The 12,156-nt window shown below is 38.2% G+C and overlaps 2 protein-coding genes and 1 pseudogene across 2 annotated transcripts; 2 read left to right on the top strand and 1 right to left on the bottom strand.

Moving 5' to 3' along the window:
- The first annotated feature begins 1,303 nt into the window (after window positions 1–1,303).
- Window positions 1,304–2,714, top strand: LOC144640693 (neuropeptide Y receptor type 2-like). Its single transcript, XM_078499777.1, has one exon. The coding sequence runs from the start codon at window positions 1,460–1,462 to the stop codon at window positions 2,501–2,503; it is 1,044 nt and encodes a 347-aa protein (XP_078355903.1). The 5' UTR covers window positions 1,304–1,459; the 3' UTR covers window positions 2,504–2,714.
- Window positions 2,715–4,308: 1,594 nt separating this feature from the next.
- LOC144640694 (tachykinin-like peptides receptor 86C) lies at window positions 4,309–5,286 on the bottom strand. Its single transcript, XM_078499778.1, has one exon. The coding sequence runs from the start codon at window positions 5,284–5,286 to the stop codon at window positions 4,309–4,311; it is 978 nt and encodes a 325-aa protein (XP_078355904.1).
- Window positions 5,287–8,552: 3,266 nt separating this feature from the next.
- On the top strand, window positions 8,553–9,554 carry LOC144640692 (galanin receptor 2b-like; annotated as a pseudogene).
- The last annotated feature ends 2,602 nt before the right edge of the window (window positions 9,555–12,156 follow it).

The following is a 12,156-nucleotide window of genomic DNA, read 5'->3' as shown; positions in this document are numbered from 1 at the left end:
TAGGCATAAATAGATTGTGCTCGGCAACTTTTGAGCAACTTTTAGCGTTTTGGGCAACTTTTTGTAGTACCAGCAAACTAGGGCAACTTTTGCCTCCCTTGGCAACTTTTGAGCAACAAATTGATATAAAACCGATCCAATCCATAAAAGGTCGTTTCATTTCGAAGGATTTTATTAAAACTGGTTTTATCAAAACTGATTTTATTAAATTTAAGGATATACAATAAAATGTCAACAATAACACTTGCTTTACGTACAGCGGTTATTTGCTGCAACATCTTTTTTCATGCTAGATAAAACTCTTAGAGACGTAACGAAATGTGAATTGCAGGTATGAGACATTTCACGAATTTGCTAAAGCTATCATTTTAACAGTCCTGAACACGTAATTTGCATATAAAACGACCAGCAACGCATATATAAATTAATTCTGACTTGTGTGAAAAAGACAGTTGTTTTGTCCCGTCAGAGCAATTTGCATGCTGTCTGTCAAATAACTTGTAAAAAGCAAATGACATTTCACAGGAAATTGAATGTCTTCTTTACAATTGTGCCAAGCCCGGCATGGAGGTCAATAAAAGTTATTTTCCGGTGATCTATTTAACAAAAATTATATGCGTATTTCAAGCTATTTTTACCTTAACGCTTTTCTTGATAGCGTTAAGCTGAGCAAATACTCAACGCCAACCATACGTTCTTGCTTTAATGGTGTTTTCAGTGTGTGTGAGGTTAACAACAAATCCAACCGCAACTTTTATTTTCAGTTATAATTTGAAGCAATAAACTAATCCGTCCTCGTCCTGCAATATGACATTTATCTTCTCTTAAATAAACCGATTATGTAGCTGGCAATAATTTTTATTACATATAAGAGGAACTTTTAACGGAAATAGCCTATAATCGACGGAAGAACAAAACAAGTCTAATTAACTTTTGATGGCTTTAGAACGCTTTTTCTCTCGTCAAACAATCGTTTCAACGCCAACACTTAGGCTTCAAAAAGATTTGCATATATATTTCGTTTCGATCATCGATACATTACAGAAAGCACCGTCTTCAGCGAGGCAAAGAAAATATCCAGTTTTTATATCGAACTGCCTGAAGCAAACTATCTTATTAGAATCACAATGGTGAATTAAACTTCGAACAAAACACCGAAAATTAAAATATAATGTTCTCTTTGCACTTTATTGTTTTCGTAACACCTGTCAACACGTTCGCGGGCTCACCAGCGGCTGTCACGGTAACTGATAATACATTGAAGCTTATATCCATCCGTTCAGGTCCAGAATCTATCAAAAACGTACAGGTGGATAACTGTGGAGGAATAATTGCCTTAAAATTGTTACTTTAAAAACGTATTCTGCAAATATTTTTCAAGTCATAAGCGGATCGAGTAGGTTGTCTCTTCTGAGTGAGTAGCTCGGCGATTATCCTTAGTTTTTACTTGGTGGTTTTTATGATGAACGGAAGCTGGCTGAACGGATCCCAAGAATATTTACAAATAACGACTCAAGATATCGTTTTCGCCACACTGTACTCGTTTATGGTGTTTTTCGGCGTCGTGGGAAACGGCATCGTGATTACCATCGTGCAAAAAACACCATCAATGCACACAACAACGAACTATCTACTGCTGAACTTGGCTGTGGCGGATTTACTTACCTTGCTTCTTTGTCCTGGTGTCTATGACTTTGCTTTGAATCATTTCAGGATTAATCCAGCCTTGGGGGACATTGTTTGCAAGCTGTTTGCTGGAAATGCCATCGTTTGCATCACATTTGATGCCTCCGTGCTGACTCTTTGTGTAATCGCCGTGGAGCGTTATGTGGCGATTGTAAAACCGTTTAAAAGCAGCAGATGGAATATCTCGTCTAGAAAAATGGGCATAGTCATTGCCCTGATCTGGCTCATGGCATTCATCCTGAGTTTTCCAGATAGTTTATGGACGGAATACAGCAGGGATGACGATCTCGCTTCGTCTCGGTACCCTTGCATTCGTCCGTGGACCCTGGATCACGAGTCGACCGTGCGGAAAGTTTACATTGTGACTCACTGCATAATTCTTATCGTACTTCCTTCAGTTTTAATTTCCTTTTGTTATCTTTCCATTCTTAAAGTGCTCAAGTGGGATCTTGCTGATCCGGCCGTAGATGAAGCCGATAAGAACAACATGAGGAGACTTCTAAAACTTCTTGTTTCGTTAGCCGTAGCATTTTGCATACTCTGTCTCCCATTTGCAAGCTTCTTTTTGTATGTCGCCGCACTTGAAAAAACACAAATTGAACAGGATTTCGCATCACTGTTCCTTGCACATAGAATTGTTCGAGTGTTGATATTTTTCAACTCTTTTATTAATCCACTTTTGTATGCTGCTCAAAGCACAAATTACAGAAAAGCGTTACAAGCACTTTGCTGTAGAACTATAGGCGCTAACACTGAGCGGGAAGCAATCAACTTAGCAAATAGGAACATGATTACTGGAAATGTAGAGAAAGTTTAGCCAGTGGAAAGATGGTTGATTTTAAGATGTAAAAATGGTGTTGGTTAATAATAGCGAACAAATGGAAGCATATTAATCATGTTTCACCTGCCAGGCGTTATGTATATAGTATGTTTTATCAATGCTAAAATGTAAAGTAATGAAAATTTGTCACAGCTTGAAGATAAAGTTGTAACTACTAAAATCTTTCATTATTAATATTACACAATTAGACTGCTGAAACTGTTGAAGCATTTCATTATTTATTATAATTTGCAATTTTTTTTCATATTTTCATTGTTTTGTTTTCCAAGCCGACCTTCATCTTATTCACAGGTCGCTAAAAAGAAGCTCAAAATCTAAGGAAAAATCATAATGGACCTCTTTTAATCGCAATTATAAAAATATAAGGGATTGTCCAATTAGGATAATTCCTTGAATTACAAAATACAAAATACATGGTTTTATTCGTACCGCGTTTCTCACCTATCGACAAATTAAAACCGCACAATTGTTGCCAGTTGGAAATGAATATTAGCTACTTAGTTACATACTGAAACCTTCGATTGTTAACTTGCTATTGTTAAATCTCTAGATGATACCAAACAGCTCGAATTACCAAAAACCGTTTGTTTCAACTTCAAATTTCTTCGGTGTGACAATGGGACATGAACTTATCAAAACCGGGCGACACTTTAATCATTTGCGTTTAGTTCATTCGTCACTTAAAAGTAGTAAAAGCTTTTTATTTAGATACCCCGGCAACGCATTATCTTGAGGGTTTTTGATAACAGCTGTATTTTTGTAATTGTTAAAGGTTAATGTGTTTGAAAAGGTTCTTCAGGGGAAAGCTTCAGCAGTTGTAATTTGTCTTATTTACCAATTTTTTCTTTATTTGTGCCCGGTAAAATACAGTTGGTGTAGATATTGATGCAAGATACGGTAATTAACTTCACCGGCTCAAAAATGAAAATAAAAGACTGCCAACGGAGATATGTCCATGAATTGTGGGCAAATATACCGATAAAAGCAAACGATTCATTGGAAGGGGGAAACGGGAGGCGCTTCCCGTTTTTCCCTCTCTCTTCCCCTTAAACGGGCTATATGTAATTCGCTCATCAATTTCTAAAACATTCGACGGAAATGCACTGAACCACCATGCTTTCGACGAAGTCCGCATCAGTTTTCCAGTTTTGGTGTCCTGGTCTTAAAAACCTAGGTATCGTAATTTCAATAACCAGCATGCATTATCCTCTCTTGTCCCAAAGTCATTTCCGTTTAATCCAATACTTTTTTTTCTTATAATATACTGAATATTTTGATGGTACACTAACAGGTTTTTTGGACGATCATGGTCATTTTGCATTTGCCGAAAGTAAGTATTGCTAAAAAGAAGAACAGTGAACCCACAGGAGGTAAGGAACTCGTCGACTGGTGTCACAGAAATAGTCAAGATAATGATGGATTCGCTTTTATCTCACTTAGGGCTCTATTCTTGTGATAGAACGATTATACATATAATATATACATATAATAATTTACACCACTTTTCCCTTAACTTTGAATACTGATTGCGATTAATTTCAACACTTTATTCTTATAATTCTACATTTCACTTATTTTTTTTTCTAAACGGCAACCTATGTCACATCCTTACATTAAATTTACCACGGAGGGCAGAAATACCCACCATGTTTGGTTTTACCAGGTCTGTTATAAACGAGTGTCGAAATTGTCGACACCACTATCTCCAAATTGATTTAATCGGCCTCAGATAACAAATGAGATTTACGCATACTGTCATTTTCAGGACTTTTGCACAAGGGTCAAGCGAGATTTATTCTGCAGCAGTTAAATATACGTTTGAGCCCGCTTCGATAGTTTGAACTTTGCATGGCATACAAAATGGGATTGCAAAAAGAATTCAGGAAAAGAAAAAACCGTGAGGTTCTATGGAGTAAATACAGTGTATCGTAGTTTTCTTGAATGATTTTAGGGTCAGCATTGATTAGGAAGATGAAAAAAACTGAGAATGGTAACGAACAAGCAGCAAAGACAATAGTAAGCCATATTAGCAGGCGAGCCAGCTGTTTCTTTTCTTGTCTTTCGGCTTCGGTGACCGATTCTGCACAAATTGTTTTCGAAAAGTACAAGCCACGGATGATCTCAAAATAACAGAATAAAAGAATCGCAGAACTAATAATGCCAAAACATACGCAGCTGAATGTGATGAAAGGTTTGTGAAGGGAATATTCGTCGAGACTCCATGGGCGTTTGCATGGATATTGAGAGTAGACAGTTTCGACATGCGTGTTGGCCAGTACATCCGGGATGCAAGATAACAATGCAACGAACCACAGCGTAGCTATAACACGCACGACCCCTTCTTCAGTTAACGTTATTCTTAAACCAGTTCGAAAAGGTTTAACAAGCGCCAAATATCTTTCCACTGCAATCGTGCAAACTGTAAGAACTGCCACATTGATGGTGATTGGAACAACAGCATTTCCCGCAAACAGCTTGCAGATCAAATCACCAGTGAGTCCTTGCAGACGAACTTTCGTCAAAGCAAAGTCGTACAGGCCCGGACAGAGTAGCAAGGTCAGCAAATCAGCCACAGCTAAGTTCATGATCAAATAGTTTGTAGTTGTGTGCATTGACGGCGTTTTACGTACAATGGCGATTGTGATACCATTTCCAACTACACCGAAAAGGACAATAAACGAATACAATACGGTAAAAACAATATCCTGAGATGAAACATTGATCCCCGTTTGCAATGAATATGTTGTATTATTGGCCATGTTTCCATACCATTTAGTATAGTTATGATCGTACCTCAGCTATTTTGATAACGACAGTGGTTAAGTCCCAATGACAACGTTTTAATCCCTTTAATGAGAAGCTGTTAGGGAAGGAATTAAGTCACAGGTCTTTTCAATTCTTAATGAATTTTGCTCCTTTTTGAAGTGTAAACCGCAAACAGTTGTTTCTAAGTCATTTTGTACTAGTACGTGGCTTAGTCGTTTTTTGCCGTAAAATAGCCTCAGGTTTTCCCACAAGGTTGTCATAATTAAACTGGTAAGCAGGCGTATGCATACATACATACATACATACTTTATTGACTTTCCCCCTAGAGGCTTTTCAAAGACAATGAAATAAATACAATAATAATTTAAAACTACTTAAAACTCTAAGATGATATTCATACTTAAAATTAATTAACTAGGATTAAGAATCTATAAAATCTTTGATAAGTTTACGTTTAAGATAAAACTTAAAAGCAGATACTTTCTCGAGAGTTTTTAGAGAGCTATCCATGGAGTTCCAGATACTGACTATTCTGTAGTAAAACGTCCTCTGACCACTGGCAGACTTGAAAAGAGGAATGTTCAGCATTTGTGAACTTCTTGTGGCACGTCCGCGTATGATTTTGTGATAAGTATTCCAGGTATGAACTCAACAATCCTCACCAACTTTTACTAAGATCCAGCTCATGAGATTGGCGACCATGATGTTTTTCTGATGTTTAACTGGTTGCAGTCCACTGTATTGTTCAGATAAAGAGTTTAAAAAGGCTCCAGTATGCTGAACGTTTGTTAACCACAGTAAGTTGGAACTGAAGGTTAACGATTTGGTTTCTTTGATCCAGTTGATACAGGTGAGTTCAAAAAACGTACGTTTTAGTCAGTTCTTCCTCTATAATAAAAAAGCACTTAGTTCAACTGTTTCTAGAAATGCTTGCTAAAACATAAAGTTTGAAGAAGCAAAACTGAGCAATCGATTTCCTGAATAACTCTCTACTGCAGACTGTTGGTCTTGACCCATCAGTTACTTGGCTGCTTATAGAAACGATCGAATCATGGACCTCGTTTGCCTTTCAAAACAAGCCAAACCATCACGCTTCTTCGAAAAGAGAAATTTTTGAGCTCTACACCAACGCAGACAAAAAAGGCCTCACCGTGGAAAACGTTGATCTACCCAAACACTTCAACTCTTTCTGTGTTAGATGTGTTGGACGTTTTTCATCTGGCAGTATATCACGCTACGTCGGAAGTGTCGATCTGTTTATTTACATTTTGCAGGAAGTGAAAGCCCCCTGATGTACGAAAACAACCAAAAAACATTTCATTTTCTATATTACACACACTATGATAATAGAGACAAGACTAGTGTTAGCTCACATGGTGTAACTGTCAGAAAATTTTGAATCTGTATTAAAAACGCTGCAGTGTGTTTGCAAAATGAATCGCTATAAGCAAAATTTAGATGCTGTAAAATAAATTCCCAGCTGATATAGAGATTTCTGTTTTTATTTTAATTCTATATAGATATTACTTAAAGCATGAGGTACACATTTTTGCCGTTAATGTTTTAATTAGAACCTTATTTTGTGCAAAAATTGTCATTCTCTTGTTTGAATTATTGTCTCGCGAAAGGAGTTGGTTGTCTGACGCAAGGACATGACTGGCACTTTTGCGAAATTAAACGAAATGAATATAAATTACAGTTTTTTAACTGACATACATTTCCTGCATGCTCGTTACTGATATGATAAGATGCCGTTTACTTATTAAGTATTAATGCATTCCTTTTCTTATTTAAATGGAAACTGATAGCTGATAACTGATGCCACTACTGGAGGACATTCTTCACTACATTAGGGATTGAGCCAGTTCATACAGTTTCTTACCATTCCAAAATTTGGCCTCAACATAAAAGAGTGAACACATTTTTTTCGAGCTCTACTGCGAACGGACGGCCTTATGTGCCTACTGGCGCGATGAGTCATGATGATACTGCGAACGGGAGACTGTCCACAGCCCTCTATTTTTTCGTGTTTTTTCGATCGATGAGCGCGCGGTGAGAACGGCATTTTTCTTTTTCTCGCTTCCCGCCCCCCTACCTCCGCGCGCTCGCTTCCTTTTGCTTCTTTGCGTTGAAAAATCGAGAGGCTGGGGACAGTCTATGCGAACGGTCCCTCCTTTTTCTTTTCCAAAAAGGGGAGCGAGAGGGAAACACTGCAGTTCGCAAGACAATTTTTCATTCTTGGCTTTCTTTAGTTGTTAAGGGAAAAGGGAGACTGCTCGTAGTGCACAACGAGCTGACTCTGACGAGTATAGAAAATCAAAAAAGAAAACACTATCAAAACTCTAAAGGACAATTATTCATGCAAATTGACGGTCTTTGTAAGCCATCCCAAGGCGGAGTCTACAGCAACACAGACGGTCCACAGATCGCAGCTACACAAGTGTGACTATTACTTTAAAGCGGCTTAGACCACCACTTTTTTAACACCGTCCAAACTTTGTAAAAATAATATGATATTCGGCCCTAATAGCTCAAATATATTCAACGCCCTAAATACTTCATCTTGTCAATTCCACTTAAAGAAAATGTCCTGGCGAGATGTTTTGCTAAGTGTCTTTTCAAACCATTCAAATGCGCCTTCATTAAAATATAAATGATATTTCGGCAGGTACGTACCCCAAGTTTCTCGACAACTATTTGTCATTGCATTTGATGGACAAAAAGAGGAGGCTTTTATAATTAAACTTATTGTTTAACTACTGTCAAGTGCCAACATATATATCCAAGGAATTGATGATCCGTTCATGTCGGAGATAAAACTGCATGGTCCAACTCCTTCGAATGCAACTTTAAAAAATGAGTCTTCGCATCCCGTGCACGTGTCAACTTCCCTGGTGAGATCGTCTTCTTTGGCAGCACTCGTTCTTAAAGTTAAAGTTTGTTTACCTTGCAGAAATGCACAATATAATCCGCTTATGACACTACCATGCGTCTTTCTTGAAGCTTTGCTATTCTAAATGAAGAAACTGACACCTGTTATCACTGTTAATGAATTCCTGATAAATTGAGATCCTTATGTCCAGACGCCAACGCAGAGTTTGTTCCGTGCAAAAAAAAACTATTTGATTACATAAGAAGTACAGGACCCCTCAAGGTTTCTCAAACAAAATAAGAAGACACTGCGTTTTGATAGACACCTGTCATCTGGAAGAGAGCAAAGCCGGTTTTTCTTACTGATTTTGTTTACGAAGAGGACAAAATGGAATATAACAACACGACGGCTATCCTTAACCAAGCAGAAAGTCCCATCAAAGCACAAGAAATCGTTTTCACTATTTTGTACTCTCTAATCGTTCTCCCTGGCGTCATTGGTAACGCTATTGCCATCACTATCGTGCGAAGAACGCCATCAATGCACACGACGACAAACTTTCATCTCTTGAACTTATCTGTGGCTGATTTGCTGATCCTGCTTCTCTGCCCTGCCTGGCTTGTACGAATTTGTTTTTGCGAATGTTCGTCTCGAAGGTTTTGGAAGGGGATCTGGTCTGCAGAAAATGCTGTTGTTCCAATCACCATCAATGTAGCTGTTCTTACAGTTTGCACGATTGCAGTGGAAAGATAGCTGGCGCTTCTGAAACCCTTTAGATCTAAGCTGAGGATAAGCGAAGACAACGTTAAATACTGCATAGCAATGCTCTGGTTTCTTGCCCTGTTATCTTGCTTCCCAGATTTTCAAGCTAGTACGTGCGATATCGAATCTTCCAAATATCCGTGTCCTTGGAGTTTAGATGAGTATTTCCTTCACAAGCCTTTCATCGCATTCACCTGCGTTGGTTTTGGCATTGTGAGTTCCCTGATACTTTTTATTTGCTATTTTGACATCATCCGTGGCTTGTACTTCACAATAACAATTTGTTCGGAGTCATCGGTCATGGAAGCAGAGAGAGGAGCAAAGAAGCAACTGGCTCGTCTCCTCATCTGGTTGACTGTCACATTTTCTGCAGTTTGCTCGCTTCCATTTGCTATTTACTTTCTTTTTCTTATTTCCGCTGATGTCAAAACAGTCCAAAACAACCACGACACACTGTATTTAATCCACAGAGCAACTCGATTCTTCCTTTTCTCTAATTCTTTCTTTAATCCTATTTTGTATGCGTTACAAAGCTCGAACTACCGAGATGGGTGCAAGTTGTTTTTTAGCTTCAGGCTAAAGTGCTGTATACCTGAGGTAACAAATTATGCACATGAAATGTCATGAAGTCAGGTATCGGTGTCAGACAACCGAGGCCACAACTTTACCACACGACGAGAATGTTCATGTGATTAGCTGATCCACACAAATATGGAAAATTCACTGAATACACCAGTAAAACATCACATCAAGAAATGATATTGCTATTTATCTTTCATTAAGCTAAAGGCTCAACGTGCACAGCGTTTTACACAGGCTGGAGGCTAATTTCGTGAAGATTATCCCAATACCATGACATGTTTATAAGACAAAATATTTTAAATTACAACTACAAATTAGGTGTCACATCAATTTAGCCAAGGGGGAATCCTCTTCTAATAGGGACACCTACCTAAAATAGAGCTGCAATAATAAGAAAGCTAAGAATAATACAAATTGGCTTATTTATAAAATTTGTCATTATCGGATCGAAACGAAGTCAAGTAAAGTTACAGTGTGTCACTTTGTGACATTAAGGTTGCAGGTTGGACGAGGTTGCATTTAGGTTGCAGATTGGACAAGATCCAGAGAGGATGCTTGAGGCAAATGTTTGGAATTTATTGCCCAATGAAGATCTCAAACCATGAACTATACACAAGAAAACTGAGATGTTACCTGTGTCTGAGATGATCAAGGTTAGGCGCTGGAAGTGGTTAGGCCATATCTTGATAATGGAGAACAATACCAACGCAAAAGTGTTCTTGACGTGGACATCTGAGGGTAAAAGAAGAAGAAGGAGGCCCAGAGCGATCTGGCGTCGAATTGTAGTGGACAAAAGGAGGAGGCTAGGCTTTAGCTCGTGGAAGGAGATGGAAAAGTAGCGAAAGATCGTGCGAGGTGGAAGGAATTTACACACGGCTTTATGGACCACCTGGAGGTGCCAAAAGGACGATTATTAAGATGTGCCCTGTTGTTGACAGGCAAATTTCTGTTCACCAAAGGGTAGATTCGTTTCCAGGTCTACCTACAGGGCCGTATACCAAAAAATCAAAAAAGTTCTGACTAATTTTAAAAATATATATTCAGGCTTGTAAATTCTTTGGAAGCTATAATAAGGTTGTCAAACGAATAGCGGCTGTCAATTAGATTACCATACAGGTGGTTTGCGCTCTTTGATCGTACGTAATGCGTGCTAAATACGGCGGGTAGTAGTGCTGCTTTCAACTCTAAGCTCATTCCTTTCTTGACTCTGTTGGGTAAATTTCGCATAAAGACGCACAGTATGGTCAATGCGGACTGTTTTACAGCAATACAATAACGTACATCGGTTGGACAAATATCACCTCTACATCAGCCATATGTAAGATGCCATTTTGTTCACTATTTACCCTATTAAGACTATAAATGCTTGTCTTCTTTTACTCACGAGAAGGCATAGACAGATTCATATAATTAGCTTGCGTGCAGACTCGCTGGCTTGGGGCTACCCGGCGGCGAAATATAGAATTCCCTCAGCCAAGGTAAAGGACAATAATGCACAACAGAGCCCTTGAAAAAAAAAACATTTTTATTCATCACAAATGTCTTTTCAAATAATTATCAGCGCCAACATGACGGACGCACCAAATGTCATACAGTACCTATCGCTTCACTCCGATAACGAAATGCAACCGCGCTTCTATTGTTACATCTTGAAGTTCCTGGACCTGTTGTACTCGTTATCCTACTCACAGCTCAATCTATATATTTAAGAAAAATAAAGTATATTTACCATGTTTCTATAAAAATAAGCCTGAAAAAAGTAAGGGTAATTGTATGTTCGTCGCCTAATCTAAAGTTCCCTCAAATAGTTTTAATTTTTTGAGTGTCCATGATGACTTAAGGTCGCGCAGGACCCTTGAAATCATTATGTATGTATTTATTTAAAGAGTATGCACGAACTGCGACGACTGAAGCCGACAACAAACGAAATATTCATGAATTTTATATTTTCTCAGAGTTCTTTGTACAAGTAATTACACGGTATTGTTCTCAGCCTCGCATCCCGTGCGCTGGAACATAGCGAATTATCATAATTAGATTCACAGCTTTAAATAAAGCACACGTTGTTGTAAACATCGACTCGGAAGGTCTTCGGAAGCCTCAAAACCTGCAATTTTGTGTCCAAGTTTTCTCCGCCAATATAGAATTTCAAGAGTTGATTCGCGAGGAACATAAACTTGGTGTACTCTATTGTGTTCTGGCTAGAGCGAATTTTTAAATTTCCTTCTCAAAATGAAGATAGCATGTTTCAAAGTTTAGATTTCACATTTTTACTCTCTTAGAAGCCATTAACTTGTAGCAGTTTTTGAAATCGAAAATTTCGTTCTGGTGGGAACACAAAAGAAGTTACGATTTATCACTAGGCTATATAATCATTTAATTTGGTGCGCTGTGCTAGTTGAAAACTTGGACACAAAATCGCATTATCTTCAGTTAAACTTGTAAGGGCTTGTAACATCACAGACAACGGTCATCTCTCGGTAAAAGGACAATCATGATGTAATTCCATCATCCCTGAGTATCCTTATTAAATTTTAGAGGAATCGATATTCAAAATGTAGTGAATTAAAGCTTTACAAGACAGCACTCCAACAAGAAATTTGGCTAATGAATATATTAATGAGCAAGGGTCCTGCGCGACCTTAAT

This window comes from Oculina patagonica, unplaced genomic scaffold, assembly GCF_052425735.1.
Source record: "Oculina patagonica isolate OP01 unplaced genomic scaffold, crgOcupat unplaced411, whole genome shotgun sequence".
Classification (NCBI taxonomy): Eukaryota; Metazoa; Cnidaria; class Anthozoa; order Scleractinia; family Oculinidae; genus Oculina; species Oculina patagonica.
This window is presented reverse-complemented; position numbering and strand designations above follow the sequence as displayed.